Source organism: Melanostigma gelatinosum (assembly GCF_949748355.1).
Source record: "Melanostigma gelatinosum genome assembly, chromosome: 19".
In the NCBI taxonomy this organism is placed as follows: domain Eukaryota; kingdom Metazoa; phylum Chordata; class Actinopteri; order Perciformes; family Zoarcidae; genus Melanostigma; species Melanostigma gelatinosum.
In genome coordinates, this window is record NC_136652.1 from 17201719 (window position 1) to 17227498 (window position 25780).

A 25780-nucleotide genomic window follows, 5' to 3' on the forward strand; every position below is an offset into this window, starting at 1 on the left:
GTCATGGTGTTTTCCTGTGTTTCTGTCGATCACACGACATCTTGCTGCAGCTGTTAACCCTCTTCCCATGCCAAGCACTACTTACTGCGTTTCTGATTTTGCGTGCATGCGTGTGATGTCAGTGAAAGGCCAAAAGCACGACATCAGGCACGTAGCCAAAGCTGATGAAAGCAGATAAAAGTACGAGCAGTAAGTCAGTTAAGGCTTGGTTACAATCGGTGCGTATGTGTCGTGGTCCATATGTTTATTATCGAAGTACAACTAATGAGAATGTTCCTGGTAATGCTTGTTTTTTCCAACCAACAATTCAAAACTCAAATATGTTTCAATAATATATTTTTACATTGGTAAATGCCTATAACTGATGTTTCAAGTGGATATATCTACTGTGGATCTATTAATATGTTACTCAACTGAGCATGGGCTGCATTCGATTGGATAAATTGATTAAGATCATACAACTGTGCAGATGTATGTGGCAGTATATTTTATTACACACATAGATACAAATCATTTAGTTCAAGCCCTTATTTTGTTTCCCAGCTACTATAATAAAAACAATAACCGCTGCTATTAATGTGAGAATTCACCTTCTACATTCCCATATGAAGTTCTTTCTTCGAGCTAAGCCCCAAAACATCCTCTGTTGTCACATCCACCTGCCCCAGCGAGAGGCCGCCTCTCACTGGCTGAGAGGACAGCCAATCAACTGGCAGCTCAGCCTTCAGAGGGAAGGCCATTCAAATGGTGTGGCTCATGAGGGCCAGCTCTGCTTGGAGACCCTTGTCACACACACACAGCCAGCTAGTCACAGCAGTCGGGTCTTCAAAAGCAGCCAGTGGCCAAGGAGAAGTGCGAGTGACAGGGAGGCGAGACGCAGGGACAACCAGAGCAGCTGAGGGTGTTATACCACAGACGAGAGGGCAGTAGATGGAGGCAAAGTTGGGGGGCCGAGTAAAGAGAAAGGGACAAGCACTGCGGTGACAGCCACAGTTTATGAAATCTGCAGAGGAGAGACCAAAGATAAAGAGAAGGAGAGAAAACAGACGAGCACTTTTCTCATCTTCGGAGCATGGTGGCAGAGTTCACATGGATTTAGTCGACCTCTACCTCCCGGAGTGTTTCACCTACCACTCTGGCACAGAGTGAGTACTTTCACCTTTCAAAACGACTCCACCGGGCAAGAAGTGTGTGTACTCTCATAGTGTCACACAGGTTGAGTGTGACAGTTAGGTGACTGACTGCTTCCTTATGATGTCTTGACTGAGATCAAATATAATTTCATGTTTGATTTGTGGGACATCGTGTGTGTGTGTGTGTCTGCTTGTGCACGCTTTTGATTTTCCAGGTGATTTAAATACTTTCGAGAGTCAGTTTTCTGACTCTTTGTGTCTTGTAGAGGAATGCCACAACGTTTAAAAGCGTCCTTGTGTTTGCGATTTGTCTTCGTTTGAATTAAGCCGGTGTAAATATTTGCCAGTAATGACCAGTTTAAGGCTTTCAGTGTTTCCTTAATCTTGCAGCATTTAATAAACTGCTTATTCCTTATGGATTACTGAATTCCTCCTGCAGTCTATAAAACATCAGAAAACAGTAATTAACGCTGCTCCAGCTTTCTAAAGCCCAAGACAACGTCTAAAAATGGCTCGTTCTGTTTTGTTGAGCAGAAAAGATTTCAAAATTCCATATATGGAAGTAGAGAATGTTATATTTGCTTAAAAATGTCTCAGACTATTAATCAATGATCGAAATATTTTTGATAATTTTCTGTTGATTGACTAATCCTTTCAGCTCTATTGAGGTACAATCGGACAAGTTTTATGGAAATAAAAATGTAACATAAAGTGTCTTTCTTTGTGCTTTGGGGGCATTCGGATGCACATGTCTCTGGTGTGGAGGCTTGTTTGCTGACAGTTGACATTGTTCAGACTGTTTGCAGAGGGTGAGTGGGTAAGACTTCATCGAAAGGAAACCTTCCCGACATGCACAAAGCAAACAAACGCCTGCCAAGCGGCTGTTTGATTACCCCGGGACATCTTTTTGATTGCCATCCTTTTCTGTAATCATAAAAAGAAAAATCATGTTCATTATCACCACTGCTGCGCTTTTATCAGCTGTGGCATAATCACACATCTCATCAAGCATTTTGGGGCTTGAAAGTAACAAACCGCGATAGCAGGGAAAGATGGGGACAGCGAGGCAGAAGACGAGCAGACACGTGGGGACGTACAGGTCGGCTGATCGCTGGTGACAGAAGCGACCGGATAAAGAATAGGGGAAAAGGCAGCGACGGGCATGAGATGATCCCCTGTATGGCACGCTATCCATGTTTCCAGAGCCTGCAGGTCCAAAGCTCCAGCAGCAGGCACCTCATAACAGCTTCGTCCAAAGCCTGACGAAATCTCTCACGGATGGCCAGGGGTGCCACTGATCCCTGCTCATCTCCTACTGGCTCATTAGTAAAAGAACCACTACTTGACCCCACTGACCTGAATAACTGCTCCTCTGGGTTGGGGTTAGGGCTAAAAGGTTCGTCAGTAGTTGTGTTTTTTTTGCATTTTACTTTCACTTCCCCAAGGCCTGTAGATCTGCTTTTACTTTTCTTTATATCTCTTTGTCACTTCCTTCTTGTTTTCTGTATTTCCTTCCCTCCTTGTTTTCTTCTCCCTCTCCCTCCCTCCCTCTCTTCCTCCCTCCTTCATCCGTCGGGTCATTGTCTGCATTATGACTCCGCTCATTTGGAAGTGAGTGTTGCCTTCTCCCTTTTCTTTCAACACCCCCAGGTTAATGAGCCACCGGACTGCCCCCTTCTCTTTCTGTCCCTTCCCGGCTGCTTCACACTCCGTCTATCTGGCTGCCGCTCTTGTAATTTCCTCCCGCCTCTCTTCTTCTTCTCTCTTTCTGTCTCCTCGTCGTTTCACGCTGAATTTTGGCCTTTGTTGCCAAGGTGCAATTAGAGTTGTTTTGAATTCTGGGACACAAAGGGGTAAGGTACGATAACTTTGAATACCCATTGACACACGCACACACACACACACACACACACACACACACACACACACACACACACACACAATACCTATTGACACACACACACACAAACCCACCCTCTCTGATTTATCCCCGCTGCATGCCGCTGCAGGAGCTGCACCAACAGTCTTTTGATGGGCTTTTATGTGGAGTTGTAGATTAGTAATCTGTCAGAGTGAATATTACATCACATCTGATCACCCCACACTAATGCCATTTCATTATGAAAGCAAAACACCCCCCCCCCCTCTCCTCCTCCTCGTCTTCCTCCCCGTGATGCATTATAATAGGAGAGCACAAAGTATATCTCACTCTGTATCTGTCAGAGACTTGACACAGCAATATGGACGCCTGTGATGGATAGCCAATAAGTGAACCAGTGAGTCTGAAATCTCCTCACCGTACTGTTTTTATGGTCTTCAAAGTGGATTGGAGAGGTGAAAGTTGGGAGGGGGGGAGGGGGGCTAATATGTTGTGTTAATTGGTGGGTTTAAGACTCCGCTTAAGGCGTAAGAGTCGGATATTGTTGGGAATCTTTCAAAACGAGGCGTTGATACGACACCTGAAATCGAGTAAATTATGACAAAATGATATTTGTTTTGGCTCCCTTATCTTCAGGAATGTTGTTCGACAAAACCAAATGTTTAAAGCTTTTTAAACTCTGTGTAAAAAAAAGAAGAAAAAAGAACAGCGAATTAACACCACCCCAACCCTCCGTAGTTGTTTTGGTTTTTACGGTCCACAACTTCACTGTTGTGATTCACTCCCTGCTCTCAGGCTGCTGCCGTAGAGCAGGGACGGCAGCAGTTTTCAGGTAAAAAAGTGACAAACATGAGCAACTAGTTGACACAACGCAGCATTTAGCAGCTAAAGAGACAGGTGCTTTGCAAATGTTTGCTGGCATGTTTGCCATAATGTGAAAACATAACAATTGTCCAGAAGTGATGAAAAAATAAAGTGATGACAATTATTAAGACAGCAGGTGCTGCTTGCGAACTGCACACCACTGCACACACTGACCTCAATTCTTGTTGTCTTTTATGATTTTAACATACATGTTTGATGTGCTATTTGTGTGTAGTGCTGTATTGGGTGTCCTGTATGTTTTTTTGTGGTATATCTCTGTATTATGTCTTTTCCTCATACTGTGTTGTTGTTCTGTCCTTGTTTGACCTGCCAAGGGACTGCAGATGCAAATTAGCTTAAGCTATAATCTGGTACAGTGCATCGAATGGAGACATTTATGTTTAAACTGTACATGGTCTCATTTAAATAAATGAATGAAATGAATGCGTTGCTGTAGCTGCTTTGTTTCCTGATCGAGAAGTCTGCTGTTGGCTCTGTTGGTATCTTGCTGTCGGTCTGTCTCTTGCTGTGCGTCTGTGCGTCGGTCTTTGTGGCTTTGTAGAGGGGTCAATAGCGCGTGCCCGTGGTTTACTCTGGAGGTGGTTAAAAGCAGCCAGTCTTTTTGCCTACCAAATGACTTGTGGCCGAGCAAACGCTGATTTACATGGCAGGAAACAGACTGAATTGGACGTCCAAAGCCAAGATTCGAGTGGGAGATACTGTGTGTGTGTACATGTGTGTGTGTGTGTACACGTGTGTGTGTGTGTGTGTGCGTGTGTCTGTGTGGAAGTGTGCGACAGAGAGTGAGACAGCAGGGGTCTTTTTAAAGTTGGCCTGGCAACAAACAGTTGCATGCCAGTATGTGTCGGGGTGTTTATGAAGACACTTGCTTTAAAATGTGTCTGTAAGTGTGCGTGCAAGCATGTGTGTGTGTGTGTGTGTGCGTGCGCATGGAGCTTGAACATGTTCCTGATCACATGAATCTGAAGTGTGCATAGAGAAGTGGGAGCCTGTCTATGGTTTTTATTTTTACATCCACACATGGACGCCTGACGCCACGATGTGTGTGTGTGTGTGTGTGTGTGTGTGTGTGTGTGTGTGTGTGTGTGTGTGTGTGTGTGTGTGTGTGTGTGTGTGTGTGTGTGTGTGTGTGTGTGTGTGTGTGTGTGTGTGTGTGTGAGCCCGGATCACATGCCTGGTGCACACCTCAACTGGTTTCAGATACTTTTTTCTCTCCTCGTCGTGGTGACAGAGAGTCTGTTGTAGTCACGTCTTGATCCAATAATAAAGCAATGATGCACACTTTAGCACGCAGGGAAATTTATTTTGAGCCGTTGTAATGGATGTATTCATAGGGAATACTTCCAAAAGTATGTGAGCAATGCTAAGACACAAGACATGGATGTATTTGTGTCTGTGTTTTAATATTATCAACAGAAACAGCCAAGTGTGTCGTTCTTAAAACCATTCTTTATTGTCCTTTTAAGTGGTTTGGGGGGTTGGCTGTCCATGCTCAATACACAACAAACTAACATTTTATATCAGTTCATGCTACACAAAGCATTTGTTCATGTGTCATTCAATCAGTGGTGTATAGTAACGAAGTAGAAATACTTAGTTACATTCTAATACAATGTAGCTTCTTTACATTCTATTAGAATTGTCTTTTGAAGATGAACAGGACATTTTTCAGGTTCAAGTCATGACTGGGTTGTTTCGGTGCTGCTTTAGTATTGATCATGTTTTGATATTTGAGTCATGTTGTGGATGATCAGATGGAGTTATGATGGTCGCAGTCGCCCAATTGCAGATTCAGCTTGAGCAAAACCTTTGCCTGTTGTGTTCAAATCAGGCCCATAGGAGTTTACAAGGCTGGTGTCCTTTCTCTAACCACTGACCTGATGCATCAAGTGGATATTTTTTGCTGAACATAATATTATGCATTGGCCTCTACATCCTCTAGTCTAATGAGCAGACTTATAAACGCACTGTTACAACTCCTTCATAGTGTCATATTGCTTTTCGGAGAATTATGATGATAAGTTCATAGTAGATGCAAAAGTATACTTATGTACAACATATGTTGAACATTGTTGCTCCTGGATGGATCACAGCAACCCAATTATGTTCAACACAGCTCCATGTCCTTGGTCATGGTGCCACAGCACTTAAAGGAATAAATTTCATAATTCTCTAAATTCTGACCTTTTGCTTTTTTATTAACAGCATTTACTTGTACTTTTACTTTCAATACTTAAGTACATTTAACATCAGAAAATTACTTTTGATACTTAAGTACAATAAATATCAGATACTTTAAGACTTTTACTCAAGTAGTATTCTAATCGGTGACTTTTACTTTTACTGGAGTAGTTTTCCAGTAAGGTATCTTTACTTTTACTCAAGTATGGCTTTTGAGTACTTTATACACCACTGCATTCAATGGATTATTTCCATTCTCTGCATTGTCTAACATTTCCTAACAGTAAATACAAGTTGTTCGCTGTTGTGACAACAGGTTAGCTGTAATGCTTGACAGGTCGAGAATGGTGAGAGACGCAAAGAGACAATGGAGAGCGAAAGACGATGCCGATGATTGCTGACTTGGCTATTTCCCTACGTTTGCTTAAGCAATCTCTTTCTTTAAAAACAAAGCAGTGTAATGGACGGCGGCTTTGCATACCTGGGGGATTGGAAATCACAAACGGCCAGTTTAGTTTGGACCGTGATGGATGGATGCGTGAATGCATGAATGGAGGGGCGTGTTGATGGAGAGGCGGAGCTCTTCGAAGCATCCGGAGACTGTTGAAGGGGGAGAAAAGGGTGTCGTTGAAAGAAATATCATGAGCTTAATGCTCTGTATGGGGTTTGAAAATACATATATGAATCCATAGATTCATCGTAAGGTTTCCTCCAATCTGTGTTAATTATGCCTGACTTAATAAAACGAGCCAGTCATTAATATTTATAGCATTACTAAGGTGACTCATTATATAAAGCTGACCTGAAAGTCAAATCTCTCACCATCATGAATATGTATTACAATAAGATGCATATATCCGATCATACACAATCATATTTCCCCTCCCTCTTCTCCAGACATCTCGGCAGGATGTCAGTGAGGGGCTTGGACCCCATCTGTCCCTCCATTATAAAGCGTGAGCCCTCCAGCCCCAGCTCTCAGGGGGACGTCAGCCCGGCCCAGCCCAGCCCTGGAAGCACCTCGTCGGACACAAACTCCAGCTACGGGGCGCTAGTCAAAGGCCACCACAATCACAGCAATGGGCTGGACTCCCCGGGCCTCTATGGTCACACGGCGGGCTTGGCCAACAATGCCGCAGTGAATAGGTTGGTGTATGCGATGCGTTGTCCCCTTTATTCTGTGCGTTTCAATGGAAGTACTGTTACTATCTGAGCACGTTCCTCTTAATGTGTGCCCTTACCCTCCTCCCCTCCTCTCTTTCTCTCCACCTCTATCCAGGATGTTTGTGGAGGGAGAAAGCCAAGTGAAGTGTGAATTCATGCTGGGCTCGGTGGCCAAGCGTGTGTGTCTGGTGTGCGGCGACGTTGCCTCGGGCTACCACTATGGTGTGGCCTCCTGTGAAGCCTGCAAGGCCTTCTTCAAGAGGACCATCCAAGGTAAGACAGAGACAACACACACACACAAACACACACACAAACACATACTCAGTTTTATACTTAGTAACAGAGTCTAGTGTGCGTTGCTGATAATGCCTTCCTGCATCATATAAACCTGTTTTGATAGCAACACGGTGCAGATGCAGTCATTTGTTTTGGTATAAACAAAACCCGATCAGTTAGCTAACAGCCTCCCGCCCCCTGCCTCAAACTGCGGAAAATAAAGACCTGTTTGCAAACAGCTGATACGCGGTTAAACTTTCAGTGCATCGTGTATACAGTCAACATGTTTGAGTTTAGGCTTTAAAGCCTCAGATAACATTATGGTGATGAATGTGTGCACATTGGCTTCGCCCCTAAAAGTCGAGAGGCCTGCGGTGCGGCATGCGGTGCGGCATGCGGTGCGGCATGCGGTGCGGCAAGCGGTGCGGCATGCGGTGCGGCATGCGGTGCGGCATGCGGTGCGGCAAGCGGTGCGGCATGCGGTGCGGCATGCGGTGCGGCATGCGGTGCGGCAAGCGGTGCGGCATGCGGTGCGGCATGCGGTGCGGCAAGCGGTGCGGCATGCGGTGCGGCAAGCGGTGCGGCATGCGGTGCGGCATGCGGTGCGGCAAGCGGTGCGGCATGCGGTGCGGCATGCGGTGCGGCATGCGGTGCGGCATGCGGTGCGGCATGCGGTGCGGCATGCGGTGTGGGTGTTTTAAAAGGATTGTCTTGTGCTCTGTGGGCTCGCCGCCCAGCTCGACTGACGATGGGTTGAAAAGGCAAACAGGATGAACCGCTGTCAGATCAAACAAGGAGATCCGATGTCTGGCTCGTCAGATACTTCCTGTTTCTAATCGAGGGTGGCAGCTGAGAGAGCCTACAACTGGCCGAACGCCATCGGGGTTAACGCACATTACTTCCAATTAGGTGTAGACAACGTGCTTTTGTATGTCATTGCACTGAGGGACTGAAGGAGGATTTTTCTTTTTAATGTTTGAAAACAGTTGTATAATGTCCTCTGTAGCTTGGAGGGCCAAGTCAGAGAAAAATAATCCTGATGACGTCATCGTGTCATAGTGACGTCATCCTGTGTTTTCGATGCATGTCCCACACCAGGAAGTAAAAGTCAGGATATCCCTGCGTCTCCTGCTTCAATAATGACCATACTTTTTAAAATATGTCTCTCGTGAGCACCCCAACTTCATGGGAGTACGATATTAAATCATTGGAGTTCCCCTTTACGATGTTGTGCTGTGACACATTTGAGTGACATCTACCGTTTGACTGAATCAGAGTGAAGTGAAGACATGAATTATTGCTTCACTGCAACTTGAAAACATGTTTTTATTTTTCTTCCTCTCTTCTCCTCCAGGTAACATCGACTACAGCTGCCCAGCGTCCAATGAATGTGAAATCACCAAGAGGAGGAGGAAATCCTGCCAGGCCTGTCGATTCGTGAAATGTCTGTCTGTGGGCATGTTGAGAGAAGGTCAGCGTTACACCAAAAACCACTTTCAGACCTGGGTCAGAACAGTGTTTGAGTTTGCTTTTTCTGGGATTGATCGGTTGGTAGTCTTGGCAGCAGTTCTAACATTCTCCTTTGGACAGCTGAGAGAGAAAAACAAAAGAAGAAGCACCCAGCGAGCGAAGGCTAGCACAAGTCTGCGTTGTCCGTCAATATCTATGTTGAGCATTCCTGGAAACAACACCCTGATTACCGGCTGAGATTCACTGTACGGCTCACCTGATAAACTGGCGGCGGCATGTACAGTAGTTCTGTAGACTCCAGTGAAACCTAAAACCTTTGACAGTTAAACTTCAGACGTTTCGTGCCAGGTGTGACGTGCGTGTAGGTCTTTGTATGTGTTGTAAACACAAGGCTGAACAATGCATAGCCGTGTCTTTGACATGGAGGAGAGGGCTACGAACTGTTCGATTGTGTCTTCGAGTGTTCCTCAGAAATCACTTCCGGAAATGTGCCTGTGTGTGTGTGTGTGTGTGTGTGTGTGTGTGTGTGTGTGTGTGTGCAAACCAGCTAGTTAGATCATGCAGCGAGTCATTGCTAGGAACTACGAAAATAGGAATGGAGGGACTTTTAATTGAAATGTTTGAGATACATTTTGACAAGGACATTTAATGAGAGTGGGACAGTTAACCTAACTTAACCAGTGTGTTGCTTTGTGCTTGACAACGTTTTAATACAATTTATTTCAGAATCTGAATTATGGACACAGTGGTGCCCTACTAAACCGCATTAATACCCATGCACAGACTAAATGAGGTAACAAAATACACCAAATCCTTTTAGCGGGCTTTCTAACATCTTTTGTTAATAGTCGGCAACTATTTCGATAATCAATCAATCGTGAAATGCTGTTTTCAGAGACTTCCTGCCTCTCTCTGTTTTATGTGAACTGGATATCTGTGGGTTTTGGATTGACTTTGAGAAACTGGGACGGACAGTTTTAACTATTTTCTGATATTTTACAATTAATCAAGAAAACAATCGGCCAGATTAATCAACAATGAAATTTGTCGTTAGTTGCACCCATAATGTTGCAAAAGGTCGTTACGTTTGGTCAAAGACATGGACCGACGGTGGTGACATGTACACACACCGCACAGAGAATCAGTGACAGCAATCAGGTGCTCCGTTAGTCTGACTGTGTGCCTGTCTGGTGACATATTGCTGTCCAGATTTAGAAGTGACTCAAAAAGGAAAACATTAGCGACCTCCTACTGTACCGGCCACTTGCTACATGCTGTGTGGGGCCTCCAGATGACAATCAAGACGGGAGAAGATATAAAACACGTGTGTGTGTGTGTGTGTGTGGCTACAATTTTAGGACCAAGGGACAGTAAATGTTATTCATTGAACAGTTATTAAAGAGGAAAATGCATTCTAGAAACATTCTCGACCAACCTAGAGCTATAGTGCACACACACACAGTTTCATTGCCATCATTTTGGGTGCACTCACTTTTATTTGTACCTCCAAATAAAGTGAGAACGTGTCTCAATCGTTGACTTCTTTACAACCTGCGTGAGCAACTGATCACTGACTTTTCTTCCTTTTTTGTACGCGTATCGGTTTGTGTGTATGAGTTTGTTTAAACACGTCAGCCTGCACTCACTGTGTGTTTTTGTGAGTGACTGTGTGTCCGCAATTTTTATAAATTAGCCGCTTTTAATAAGGTAGGGGCATCAACAGCATCCCAGTCCACCTCTCAACCCCCCCCCCCCCCCTCCCTCCCTCCCTCTCGCTCCTCTCGCCACCCCCCCTTTGCTGTCCCTCCCCCCTCGTAAATTCCTCCAGATGCCTTGTGGGATTCCTGGACCTCCGTGAAATGCGAACTGCCCCTCGTAACTCCCGTCGTAAGCGCCCCCGTGACGCGCTTCGTCGTGTCTCGTAATGCCCCTCTTCCCCGGAGAGGCCGCAGTAAAGGCCGAGACAGAGGAGCTGTGAGGTTTAATGGGTAGAGTCAGAGCCGTATTAAATACACGGCTGAAAGACACGTAGACCCCGGGACGTGATTTGATTAAGCCCTGTTTAGTGCTCACAAAGACCTTATCATACAGATGTGACTGTATGATCCTCATCTCCGCTGCTGCCTGAAGTTTATCTGGTCTCAGGTGTGTTCATCTGTATTCTGAGAAAAGAACGCAGAGGCTGTGTGTGTGTGCCAACTCTCCATTTCCCTTTTCTGTTGGAGAAGCAGCGTGCTGGGAATGTAACGCCACAGTAGCGCTGTCTTTATTTTGTCACAATATTTGTGAAGCGCGGGGATTGTTTGTACTGAACACATGCTAATGATGGCAGCAGTGATGGAGGCGGGAGGTTGGTATATGGTAGGCTCCTGCGAGCGTTTTGGGAACCTGTAAAGCCTCCCATGTGAGGATCCAGACACCCTCGGAAGCCGGCCGAGTGATGAAAGCTGCAAAAAATAGATCAATGTCGAAGTAGTCCGCGTTTATCGAACAGGGAGGAGGTTTGTGTGTCTGTTATCCACCAAAGCTATTCTTGGCCTTTTTGTTGTCGGCACATTCCACTGTGAAGAGTTACACTTAGCCTTGATGTGTGTGTGTGTGTGTGTGTGTGTGTGTGTGTGTGTGTGTGTGTGTGTGTGTGTGTGTGTGTGTGTGTGTTTGAATAACTGTCAGACCTGAGCGCCAACACGCACACAAATAGACCCGTAGAAAACACACGTTTCCAACATATTAGGTGACCAAAGTAGTTTGAGTTAATCCAGTGTTTGCTCGCAGTTTGTGTTTGTGATCGGCGGTTCGATCCCCGGCTCCGCTAGTCGCACGTCGACGTGCCCTTGAGCAAGACACTTAACCCCAAAAGTCCTCCCGTCGCTGTGCCATACGGTGTGTAGATAGAATCTGAATTGGAAGTCGCTTCGGATAAAAAGCGTCTGCTAAATGACTGCAATGTAATGTAATCTGATTCACAAGGAAGCGCGTCATCCCTCGCGTCACACCCCGGAGTGCTCAAGATAATCCACACTTACTGTATGACGTAGGTCTCGACGATATGATCTCAAATCTATGTGATGATCATTTGTCACACTTATCTTGATTATCTTGATATCGCATTATATTTCTTACAATTTATGTTTTGGATTAATAATTAATATTAAATGTTAAATATTCTGGACTGGACTTTGATTTAAATATTGATTGACCTGATTGGTGCAGCGAAATACGTCATATCACTTCTCTTCAAACCAGTAAGAAGAGCTGAGAGGAAAAACTCCAACACAGAAATCCCTTATGTGAAATACTTTTGCATAAAATGCTGAGCTCATGTCGGATAAATAGGCTTACATACAGCACTGTAAAGGGACATGCGTCTATCTGTCAAAATTGTCTTTAAATGTGGAAGTAAACATACAACATCTGAGCATAATATTTGATAGTAGTCTTGTGGAAGAGCCTGCTGCTTATAGAAAAGGTCACGGCACTCTGTTATTAGTGGCTCTTCCCATCTTCCCTATATCTCTGTTCATGGTGCATTAACTAATACAGCAGAAATTCTATCAAATTGTTGTTATTGTAATGGCTGAACAATAAAATGACACAAAGTGCCTTTTCAAACCAATGATGCAAAAAAACCCTTTCAAGCCTACAAGATAAGTCACGAGCGTGATTAAAAGGACATTATGTTATTTAATGTGGATGTTCATGCATGCGCTCCATAAATATCTGCACAAGTAAGAATAAGTACAGGCGGCAGCGGGCTCAAAGGGATGAGGCGTCTCTGTGAGGTGTCAAGTGGGCGAATAATACCCTCAGAGTGCCATGATAGATCTATTCAGGGTCACTATGGCCTCTGTGTGGATCAGGAAACCCAGCACCACTACTGAAGGCTCCCTGAGTCACGTTCACACTCGCTGGACACATTTTCTTCAGAGATACACTTGGTGACTGTTACTCCCCGTGCACACACACACACACACACACACACACACACACACACACACACACACACACACACACACACACACACACACTCTTTAAATCCCCATCACCGTGGCGACGAGGCTACCACAATGCTCGTTAAGATCAGCAGTTGTCATCGGCTGCTCTGAGATTCTTGGGTGTCGTGTGTCAGGGCGCATGCTGCATGCGCAAGCGTTAGACACGTCACGTTCACGTCTCATCTATATCGATATTAAGTCTTGATCTCATTATCAAGATGCCTTTTAGAATAATTTAATCAAATACATGAAATAATAATCATAAATTGTGCGTGTGAGTGACTTCACCTGTGATTTAAGGACAACCCGGCACGCATATTTAGTCCGATGCCAAATGCATCATTAATATCCTTGTGTTCATGTTTGTGTTTGTGTAGGTGTGCGTTTGGACCGGGTCCGAGGCGGCAGACAGAAGTACAAGAGGAGAATAGACGCTGAGAACAGCCCGTATCTGCACCCACAGAATGCCTTGCCTCAGAAAAAAACATGTAAGCGTCCACGCAAGCGCATCGCGAGGTGCATCATGAACACAACTGAAGTTGTTCAGCGGTCGGTCTGTGTTAATGGATTCCTGTCGTCACATCACGCGCTCTGTGATGTTGTATGTTGTAACACTGAATCATTTTTATAGCTTGTATTTGCTAATGAGTTGGCATGAATCAATGCCAACCGTAGTTTGAATGGATTGAATGGATGAACGTCTCTTCAAAACTTCAAAAAACTTCTTTTTTTACATAATGCCATGGAATTCTTTGGTAATCCTGTGAGGTTTCAAATGGTTTATTTAGCTGAAGAGGATGTTTTCTCAACCTGTAAAGGTACAATGCATCCCTTTTGATTCAAAAGCACCACATTTGGAGACACATTGTTTTCACTGGAAGGCGACAAAAACATTTAATGGAAATGTTTTGGTCTGTGATTGTTTCCAAAGCTGTTTGTTTGCATGTTGTTTTGTGTAACTGGCTACATCAACTGGTTGTATAATGATTAAATAAAGGTGTTTATGATGATAACAATCAGATTTTACTCTCTCCGTCTCTCTCTCAGTCTTTGTTGGCGGTGTGGTGGAAAACAAAGTGGTGTCCCTGCTGCTGGTGGCCGAGCCAGAGGGCATCTTCGCCATGCCGGACCCCACTGTACCTGAGAGCGACATCAAGGCTCTGACCACACTGTGTGACCTGGCTGACAGGGAGCTGGTGGTCAACATCGGCTGGGCCAAACACATCCCAGGTACCATCAGTCAGGCAGGCAGGCAGGCAGTTGTTCGCTCGCACACTCCACTGCACGCATTAGCTCACATTAAGTCTATAATCTGATCAGAGTAGGAGATTGTTGTGACTTGTGGTGGCCAAGATGCCCAGAGGAGAGAGGGCATGCTGTGTGTTATCTGTCATCCTCTGTGTGTGTGTGTGTGTGTGTGTGTGTGCGCCATGCCCTTGCTGACCGTTTGTTCCTAATATATCATCAGATGAGCAGTGGCCACCTGGAAGTTTTAATTAATTTCCTGGGCCGCCTCTGAATTACAGAAATCCTCCGGACACTTGGAACACACTGAACTTCTCCTCTGACACAGGAACAGCAGAAGGGATGTCCAAATTCCTTTTTTTCCATTGGATGGAAGGGTGGAAAGGAGAGGGGAAGTGCATTCTGACATTTTAGTGGGATTAAAAGGCTGGTATGCAGCGATGTTGGCGGTTGTAATCGTATGCGGTTTGCAGGTCTGCTTCTGATACTCGGCTTTGGAGACCTTTACTGCCCTTTCAACTGTAAAGCAGCACTTGCACTTTAGTCAGAAGCACGTTCACATGTGTGTGTTTTGGGCCCAAAAACTAATTTCTTCTTTGCCATTACAATCTTACAAAGCACAAGTTGATGTCTTACTTTTAATGGACCAGCAGTCCAAAAACCCAATATTATTCAGTTTGCAATTTATGATTGTAAATTGAATACATTTGACTTTTGGACTGTAAGTTTGACAAAACAAGCAGGTTGAAGATGTCACCCGCAGGCTTAGGCGAGTTGCGATGGGCATTTGTCATTCGTCTTTGTCATTTTACAAACCAAAAGTGGTGGTCTATCAGTGGATGGGTCATTACAAACTGAATTCATTTTAAATCCTACCGCAGACCACAACGTTTCAACCAGCAATATGTTAATCAACAATCAAATGAATCATTATTCTCCAGCAATAACCATTCGTCCTTTTTCTCTCTTACTGAAGCTGTGACTGCTTTATCAGCCGTGGTCATCCACACACATAACATCACCGGGCAAACACCTGTTTTTTTGTTGATGTCCTATCTCTGAAATGCTTACAAAACAAACAAAGCAGGTGTGTGTGTGTGTGTGTGTGTGTGTGTGTGTGTGTGTGTGTGTGTGTGTGTGTGTGTGTGTGTGCTTGTATCTCTGCTATATTTGTCCCCGTATTTCTTTCTTAAGAAGTGGACATGAAGCAACCATTAGAGTGTGTGTTGGTGTTCGGTGTCCCCCCCGCCCCCCCACGGCTGTTGCTGTCTGCCTCTTTTCTCCCGTCGACGGCTCTTTACTGTCAGCGCACGAGACACACGGAGTCCGACTGATGGGTGTATTTGTAGCCCTCCGCCATTGGAGGGTTTGGCTCGCAGAGCGCCCATACACACAGCAGATACCCACCTGAGGGGGCGGAGAGACAGAGAGCCATGTACTCATCCGACTGTCAACCTATTTTTACTTTAAGTTATGAAATGTCACTAAAAACAACATCAAATGCAACAGAAGGTGCACTTCCATCGGGCCAGTGGAGGCGAATAAATAGGCTCAGGATCATCCATTCACATTCATTTAGAAAAAGACGAGAGGATTATTAACGAGCTGTCCATAGCAGGCAGGTTGTTACTGTTCATTAGTGTCAGTTAATTGCTGAGCGTTAGATGAGAGGATCAATAGCACTCTCATGCCTGACGGTATCTTCGTATTCAACGGACAGACATGAGTGTGGTATCAATCTTCTCATCTAAGTCTCGACAAGAAAGCAAATAAGCACACATATAGGGACAGATTTGTGGCAATCAATTGACAATGAAGTCCTTTATCAGTTAAATAAATATCAACAACATAACATTCACAGGTTTACAAATACTGGAATTAGCTTTCCTCTGTTTGAAATCATTATAAAAGATGTATTTTTGGATGCTTGTCAGACTAAATTGAACACATTATTTTGTACTCGGATAACATGATGAGCATGTTCTTCTTCTTTTCTACTTTAGAGATTATACAGAAATATGAATCAAAGAAGGATTTCATTTGGTCGGAGAAAGAAACTACACAGAGGCCGAAAAAAAATACACAGAACAGAGAATACCAAAACATCTGTATGTTCTTCTTGTAGCGTCTTGCTCCTTTTCTTGACTTAAATATAATAGCATGTGCTGAGAATAAAATGTGAGTTTCAGCCTCACAGACAATTGTTCATTCGAATAAATTAATTGTTTTTTTTGGCAAACAAAATGACACTGTTGCCTGAAAACATTGTTCTTCCAGTGACAGGGAATTTTAGCTTCTTCAATTTAACAGAAAGAGACAGAGGCAGGGATGCAGACAAAGGATATGGCAGATAAAGACAAAAAGGATGAAGGGAAAAGATAATAATGGCAAAAATGAGTGACAGCAGACGTAATGAAAGGAAGCGACAATGGCATCATTCAAGGAGCAGGTTTAGGAGGTAAAAGAGACCACGACAGCTCAACTAACGGGGGACAAAGAAAGAAAGGAACATAGAGGAGACTAACACACACACAGAGAATGGATATTTAAAAGAAAAGACTGCCCCCTTCTAGCAGCGTAATGGCCATGTCACATCAGCTCTGGATGAGTGGCAGGCCACAAGGCCCCCATCGCTGGGAGAACCAGGGTCCTGGGCGAAGTGGCCTGGGCCATCTGAGTTCTTTGCCCAGGGGGAGGTGAGTGCGATGGGGCAACTGTCCTGGCTGCTCCCCCCCCCCCCCCCTCCCCCCTCTTCTGTGTCCGCTTTTATCAGGCAGATTGACGGTGATGTGGCCTGAAGTCTGAGGGCCAGACTGGCAGATGAGCTGGCTAAAGACCAACTGCCCTCTTTGCTTTTGGCCCTTTTTGAGTCCGTGCTGCGAGTTGGCTGTATGCGTGTGTTAAAGACGGCTGTGGTGTTACTGGCTGCGTGTTGCTGTTGATATGATACAATAACACTGGCAAGAGAATTCCCCCCAAGTGTCAGCACTCCCCATCGCCCTCAGTGTCCTTCACTCTGTCCCTTTAAAACACGCTCATTCCTCTTTGTTGAAGGTTTAACTCGTATTTGCCCTTAATATCAATATATTGTCCGACATTTCATCACACGGGGCTAAACACGCACTCTCAAACGGGTCTCTGTCCCCGATCAATGGTCCTGTGCCAGAATACCGATCCCTATCGACCAATGAAAATTGTGCACAGACAGCGTTTCCAATCAATCAGGGAGCGATAGTGGGGGAAACGGGCGCCACTCATGTCCCCGGTGGTGATTGTAAAGAGCAGTGGATCCTGATAACAATCACCGATGGTGTCAAAAACACAAACGCCTCCCCCCTCCTCCCCCCTCCTCCCCCCTCCTCCCCCCTCCTCCCCTCGGCCTATAAAATCATCTGTTTTAATTACAGTAAACGTGTGCGTGAGTGTGTGTATGCGGGGTTATGCGGGCGACGGGACCAGGTTTAATCATGCTCCTGTGGGGTGTAATTGTTAATCAAAGTGGGTGTGTCCCACAGAGTGTAATTAAATTCACTCCCCCTGTCCTTTGTTGTGCCCTTTGCAATGTGGTCTTCTTATGAGGGAACTGTATCATCAATGATATTATTATGTTGAATACAAATGATTGTGATTATTATCATGATTGTTGTTAATGTGGGAAACTGTGAGAAATGACACGAACAGAATTAGAAATAACAAGTTGAGGGAATTTGGATACAAAACAATAAATAATTTCACCAAATATTTGAAAAGGGTTCTTCAGCAATTCAGTATTGCCATTTAATAAAGTTGGGGGACTTGCTACGGACAGATTAAAAGAATAATGTGTGCAGCAGAGGATGAAATACCCTTTTGTCGTATGGGTCAGTCTGCTTGATTACCACAATGCAACCAAATAGCATCTTTTATTAGACCAGGTGTGTTCAGTGTTTTGGTAAAAACATTGAATCAATTGTACCTGGTCCATGTTTTGATCCTCTCGTCCCTCTAGGCTTCCCCTCCCTCTCTCTGGCTGACCAGATGAGTCTCCTGCAGAGCGGCTGGATGGAGATTTTGATTCTGAGAGTGGTGTTCCGCTCGCTGGCCTTGGAGGACAAGCTGGTGTACGCCGAGGACTACATCATGGACGAGGAGCAGTCGAAGCTGGCCGGGCTGCTCGACCTCAACAACGCCATCCTGCAGCTGGTGAAGAAGTATAAAACGATGGGGCTGGAGAAGGAGGAGTTTGTGGTCCTCAAGGCTATCGCGCTCGCTAATTCAGGTATTAGATCAATCCTAATCCTTTTGTTGACTTTTCTTCTAGCGCCACCAGCAGGTCAACATTTCAATTTGTCCCATATTGTAATTTGGTTTGTGTCAAACTCACTTTCACACTCATTGCATTCCCATTTGTGCAATTTATTTGAATTATCGAATCAGGTTTTTCGAAACGCTGCTTTTACTTTGTAAAAAAATAGTTTATTGCATTTCATTTCTTCCTCCCAACCTGAATTCCTCAATTTCATTTTCCTGACAGACTCCATGCAAATTGAGGACTCAGAGGCCGTTCAGAGACTCCAGGATGTCCTTCACGGGGCCCTCCAGGACCATGAGGCCACCCACCGCCCAGAGGACCCTCGGCGGGCCGGCAAGCTGATCATGACCCTCCCTCTCCTCCGTCAGACGGCTTCTCGTGCCGTCCAGCACTTCTGCAGCATCAAACAGGACGGCCGCGTGCCCATGCACAAACTGTTCCTCGAACTGCTGGAGGCCAAGGCCTGACCCCGAACACAGACGGCCATCAGCTTTTGTCCGGACCCCCGATGCAGGGGGTCAGGATGGCAGGAAGTGAAGGATAACGGGTAATGGTGAGGTTTGACACCATGTATTTGTCCATTTCAGCTTTGACTAAAAAAAAAAAGAAAAGAAGTTTCTCCCGGGTTCCAGCAGACGGAGCATTTTTAGAGCAACATCTTTTCCTTCTCCCAACAACAGTTTGAGCGGAGCCGTCGAAGTTGCATTTAGAGTCTTGACGACGAGGACATTGTCATCTTTACTGTTTGACACTAATTTAAGCGCGTTGACCTGCTTTGAGCAGTCGAAGGCGGCTGGACAGAGACAGACAGACAGACAGACAGACAGGCAGACAGACAGACAGGCAGACAGACAGACAGACAGACAGACAGACAGACAGACAGTCAGACAGACAGACAGACAGACAGACAGACGGACAGACAGGCGGCATTAAAGCAGGAGAAAGCGCCTTCTCCAGATATTTACAGTAACATGCCAAAAGTAGAGCTTCTTCTGTCAAAAGACCACCTGATACTTGAATATCCTCGTGGATTATTTCATCCATCTTGAAACCTGTTGATCTGCATTCGAGTGCATTTAGAGAGCCTTTTAATGATTTCATTTCCTTTCTCCTTTTTGTATAGAAAAGGTAAATGGGTCCGAAGAGGAAAAGTCTTGCCAAAGAGTAAAGACTCTAACTATTAATACCAGCATACGTCCACAATAATATAATGTGGCCTGTAAGACATTCACGTAGACCTGCATCCCTGCTGTGTTGTGTATGGCATAACGTATCTATCTATCCTCTACATTCATATATAAATAATCAAAGGGAAGCTATTAAGTGATCAGCATCTCACAAAACAATAACCGGCCTCCTGATTTTAGTTGCAAATTTCAGGGAAAGAGTACTTAATGATACATTATACAATTGTACCGCAGCAAAGTGATATTTATTCAAAAGTGGCTCTGTTCGTCTGCTGTTTTTTATTTACTAATGTGGCATTAATGAAGAGTAGATTAAAACAATTACAGTGGATCATCATTTTTTTTAAAGATTTTTAAATGACATCGTAGTAAGATCACTTTTACGAGCTTCTCTGCTACCGCACTGATGTATATCATATCATGAAATTCGAGGCAACATGATTATAATTGGAGCGCGTACTTAAAGATCATAATGTTGTAGAGCTATTGTAGACCCGTCGGTATAACTTTATGTAAAATGGCTGCCATACTGTATAATCTGGATTAGGGAGGCATTTGATGTCCTTTCTATATAGAATGTCTGTGTAGGATGAAATGTGTGCACTACTTTTTCCTTTTAGCCATAACGTTTGGGGGAACTGGTGATGGCGCTCTGTTAATCTGTTAGCGTGTTTTGTGTGAAGAGTAGTTATATCTGAAAATTTGCTGCACCCGATAAATGAAGGGATTAAACTCGAAAGGAAGCTCAGTACGATGAGTAAAAGTCTTTCTCCTTACTTTACTCAAGGTACTGTGACGCTATAATGTGCATATTTTTGTGACAAGATGAAGGCAGCAATATGCCGGTTTAAATGTATGTACTGTATTTTGCTGTATATACGTCATGTCTTATGCCAACAGAGATGTTTAAGGATGCAAATACGCTTTGTTTGGATGAGCCGTGCCGTGTTATTTCATTCTCAGGTGGATTCTTGGGCAATAAAGATGATCCCCTTAATGCAAAGCTCATATCATCCGAGTGTCATCTTTCTCAATAAAGAGGAGAACGGCTGTGAAACAAATTCATTAAGAGCTGGTAAGTGAGCGCAGTCTATTCTGCACTGTTTGACAATGGACTGTCGGTTCCAAGTTCGCACATTTATTGCACATTTAGGCCATCAGATCCCAGTTGGATGGAGATTCATAATTAACGGCTATAATGTAATGAAGTCTAGCAGTGGCTCTGGGGAGTGCTGGTCATCAGATGCCTGTTGATGGAAGCAGAGGTGGGTTGACTCATCGCAGCATCATACAATCATTACAATTTATACCGTAAAGTTAAAATGTAATATTTGGGTCATGCTTTTGATTCAAACAACCCTATTTAGCATTTATAAGCAGTATATATAGCACTGGATAAATGGTTTGAAACACACTATAATGTAGCTGTGAGCAGATACAAGGATATTATTTGCTTCACGTATTTCGTTGCATACATTTTTTGGCAACAAAATAGAGCAAGACTGCTCATCAACATTTATGACTCCTGTAAAATCCAGTAACTGTGTAATTTTATTGAATCATATATTATTCACAAGCAGGTTTAAAAGTGTTTAAATACATATGTGTTCAAAACTCAAAACGCTGAGTTGGAAGGTTCGTTCTTGACGTTGAAAGAACATGCGGTGCACTTCATATGAAGGTTATGTATGCATTATAAGCACATGCATAAGATGTAATGCGCTTATAATGATGGTTCTCTGTTAGCAAAAATTATGACATAGTTTTGTAGGCAGAGCGCAGGTGGAGGTAGAATAATTCTCGAAACACGTTAGTTTTGTTTGCTGGATTTCAGGTCAATTTCTTTCACCAAAGTTTACATGAAAACATTGCAGAATTAGCAAGCTAGCTAAGTAGTCAGCTGTCCGCTAGTTAGCTCGCTAATTCCACCATGCTGTCATGCTACATTGATGACAGGAAATAGGCCAACAGCGGGCCTATTTCCTTCATCTTTATATTAGTGTAATAGTCTCTAACAATTTAACCTGCAGCAGCCGTGACAGCAGTGGAGGTTAGCAAAAGCCTACGCTAAACTATTAGCATTTACTCTTTATCGCTGAAGCTTTTCGCCGATATTGTAGCTCACTAGAGACTAGAATCACAGTTTATCATTTCAAATGTATGCATTGCTGATTATGTCACCAAACAACAAAGAGAGGACATTTTCAATATGTGACCGACTACACTGAGGTGATTTGTGTTTGCCTCCAGTCTTTCCTTTGTTTTGCATCCATTTAATGTATTCATGACATCTGCTGTAACGGTGTCCCTAAAACTCTTTATAGCTGTTTATTTATTTGCATGACAACTTGGTGACAAGTGGTGGGCATAATGTACAGCATTCATAATGCTTTACCTCCATGCCAAAGTGACATTTTTAATTAAATGCTATCCCATCATTTTGTTATGATTTTTTTATGACATGCTATACCAACACTTTGTTATGACACGCAATACAATGACTTTTGATAGTATAATAGTTTGACTCTTTTAGGGCATACTATGGTTTGACTTTTTTGATGACATACTACACCATACATTTTTGACAGACAATACTATGACTTATTTAAGACATTTTTCGTCGTCTGTACTGTGAATTATTTTGCCATACTAAGAAAAATACTTTTTTTATTTCTTTTGATTTTTTTCAACTCACTATACTATGAGCTTTTCTAACTTTTTCAACATACATTCTTTGACTTTTTTCGAGATACTATAGAATGACTTATTTTGTCTTCTTTCAACATAATTCAATAAGACTATTTTCACATTTTTCCAAATACGTTACAATTTTATTTTACTTTTCATTTTAAATGTTTTTGACGTATTAAAGTATGATTTTTTTTGGGATGTTTTTTTCTACATACTCAATTTATTGCACTCTGGGATTTTGCTGCTTCCTTGTGCCACATCTCCACTGCAGGGTATATGTCACGTGCACTCGAGACAAGAAAAAATATCTCAAGTCCACGGGCTTTTATGAGCCACCGAGAAAGTTGGAGAATATCTCAGTATTTAAGTCACGTTAAAATCCGTTTGGCAATTGTCAATACGAAACAATTAATACATGTAAATTGCTTCACATAGTACCTTTGAAACGGAGCATGTGTTCCAATAAAAGGAAGTGTTGCAATAAAATGTAGTGTGCCAGTATTTCTTAGAGCTATGTTTTAGGCTGTCACTACTCATTTTAAAAATGTAATTGGAAAAATATAGTGATGATGAGGACTGTTGATTGAAGAAGCATTTATTTTGGAGGATTACATGCTTTTTGATTGAGTCTACAGTCGATAAAGGAACGATCAACTGGAGAAACGTGCATGCTTTCAGTCACGTTCAGTCACGATTGGTTCCGTAATGTGAATCATTCGATATTGTTCGTATATACAAGGAGAGGAGAGGAGAGGCGGCAATGCCAGAAAAACCTGTAAAGATGGCTGAATGGATAGAAAGACAAATCAAAATCTAAATGAATTTGTCCTTTATTCCCACCTTATCTGTCAGCAGAAGCTTAATAATCTCCTTATTTTCCTGTGGTTAAAACTCAAGGAGTGCACCAAGGGATTTCGAACAGGCCGGAGATGTTTCAGCACATCAGCCGTCAGTAAGTGAGTTAGTGATCTTGAGTGATATATCCCTGTATGTCTCCTTAAATGAGTTAGTATGTGTCTAGCGGCCGTGTCGCCCAGACACCTTGGTGATGGATGAGGCCCTGAGGAGATGGGCTGTAAAAAAAGGCTGATTCTGGCACTCAAGGGTGAGATCACTTCCTCAATAAAAAAGCATTGTCCCGAATCATCACGGCAAGGTATGAATGCTGATTAGGGTATTAGACTGAGGAGAGCGCTTCTGTAAAAATAAATCAAATGAGCAGTTAGTGGGGCCCACCTCTCATACGCAGTGGTTATGTCTGGAGCTGGGGACCGATGGCTACACATTCAAAGAAACTCTTAAATTATCACTTTGTTTCGGTCAAATTATTGTGCAGCAACATTGCGTTCAGTTATTAAGTTGCCCTTGTTGTGCTGCAGGAAATGCGTCTTAACACGGAGCCAACCCTGCTGGGTTTCACAAAAACTAAAAATGAAATGTCCTTGCTGAGTCCACGTTTCTAAGGAGCAGTCGTCGTTGAAAAGCAAATCATGCAATGGTTATATTTATTACGATTTCCTCGCTCACTCAGGTGTGTTTTTGTTCTGATTAACAGCTTTTGTCTCAGACAGATGTGACTATCCAAAAGTAATTAAAACAATTTTACTTCTAAGGGTCTTTGGAACTTTTCATGAATGACATTCACCGGATCATGAGTCTTGAAAATTTGTCATAAAACTGAAATAAAATATAAATTGGAGTATGAGTTGCATGTTGCACCTGATGATTTCAAACTCTTTCACATTTACCACGAGTCTCTGTCTCCTTCTGGAGTTCTTCTACAAACTTACACAATCCCGATCATTAAGATCGCCTCCAGACGTCTTTTAAGACCTTAAAGGTTTTCTGCTTCTTTGCTTATTGAACCACGATTGGCTCCCAGACTACAGCTGGTGCTGCACATACATAATTATGCACAGTGACGGTCAAACATCCGAACGAAGTGACATGATGTCAGGAGGCTCCATTGTGCAGTACAACATAGACACCGTCAATTTTTGAGGGAGAAGAAAGCCCTGACAAACTCTTACTAAAGCTGCTGCTGTACCTCTCAATCATTCCCCCACAGCAGGTGGACAACAAGCACATGCACATAGAGGTCGCACATAGAGGTCACTTTAGGACGACGCAGAGAAAAGGGACTTTTAGCACATCGGGGCCTTCAGCTTAACTGTGCTGCATTGTCCTGATAGGGAGGACAAAAGGGGCGTTTAGTTGATTTCTGAGCATGCATGCACGAGTGCAACTGCAATAACAGCTGGGACTGAGGATAAGAGGCTGTGCAGCTGCACTTGCTGAAGGAGTTTCTTCTCTGCTGCTGTTGCCTGCTCAATACTGGACACACAGCAGCTGCTGCTTAGCGCCATCATGTGGTTATACCGCTCATTGCAAGGAACACCATGCACTGCTCATTCTGGTCAAAACTCGCATTTCAAATCTCACTCATAACTTTTTTAGACATTCACGGTAAACACAATGATGTAACTTCAAAAGGCATACAGCTAATGAATAGAATTGGGCATTCAAGTAAACACTGATCACGAGTGACTTCTAAAGACATTCCACAAAAACATGATTATACTGCAGAAACATGAGATGTTTTATCTGTTTGGTCATTACATATGGCTTCAGACACCTGGTGGTGTGCAATAACATGTCCAACAGCACACATAAAAACTAGCCAAGCGAATACACAAAGCTGCATTATCATCAAGAGAATGTCACACTACTGGGAATATGTTAAGTACCTTTATATTCTTTATGACATGACATTATGTCATAGTACAAGTGAACACAACACATATGTTGCCATAAGAAAGGACGTCCAAACAGTGCACCTGAGGATCAGAGGGGTGATATGGTGACTACCATGCCTCTTCAGGGAAACTGACACCTGACACCTGGCCGTTACCATGGCACTGCTGAAAAAAAGCAAAGGTTGAACACAGTGTGTCCGAGGTGCATTTTAGCTCCGACGCTGTGCTTCGACCTTGTGTGCGCTCGAGGGAACCGCTAAGCCTCGGGGCCGGAGACAAGACATGGGCACGTTTTCCTGAAGCTTTTCCTCATCCGTGTGCTGCCGAGGCGTCAGCAGGTAAAAGTACCATGGTGTGAAATATTGATGAGGCGACAGGTGTGATCCTTAACACCCAGCAGGTCTTTGCCTTTCTGATCGATGTGTCTCACAGCGAGGGGCTGCCAGCACCCCCGCCGCAGGCCGAACCACGGACCTCAGTACTGGTGAGTCTCTGGATGGACACTTTTTATCCTTCAACCCATCCAGGGTCCAAACACACGCTTATTTCCCCCCTTAGTTTGAAAAAAATAATTTCTAAACCTCCTGTATGTGTCTCCCACATCATTTCCTGGAACACGTTAGAAAT

The 25780-nt window shown here is 43.7% G+C and overlaps 1 protein-coding gene across 1 annotated transcript; it reads left to right on the top strand.

Moving 5' to 3' along the window:
- The first annotated feature begins 834 nt into the window (after window positions 1–834).
- LOC306793319 (estrogen-related receptor gamma-like) lies at window positions 835–20669 on the top strand. The gene is made up of 8 exons (XM_079290889.1): window positions 835–1145; window positions 6976–7224; window positions 7358–7515; window positions 8873–8989; window positions 13361–13471; window positions 14031–14213; window positions 18217–18486; window positions 18742–20669. Exons 1-8 carry the CDS (start codon window positions 997–999, stop codon window positions 18984–18986), a joined length of 1482 nt encoding a protein of 493 aa, XP_079147015.1. The 5' UTR covers window positions 835–996; the 3' UTR covers window positions 18987–20669.
- The last annotated feature ends 5111 nt before the right edge of the window (window positions 20670–25780 follow it).

Coding starts and splice junctions, on each gene's coding strand:
- LOC306793319 (XM_079290889.1), top strand. CDS start 997: ATGAAATCTGCAGAGGAGAGACCAAAGATAAAGAGAAGGAGAGAAAAC. Junction 13,472..14,030: donor CTTGCCTCAGAAAAAAACAT/GTAAGCGTCCAC, acceptor TCTCTCTCTCAG/TCTTTGTTGGCGGTGTGGTG. Junction 18,487..18,741: donor TATCGCGCTCGCTAATTCAG/GTATTAGATCAA, acceptor TTTTCCTGACAG/ACTCCATGCAAATTGAGGAC.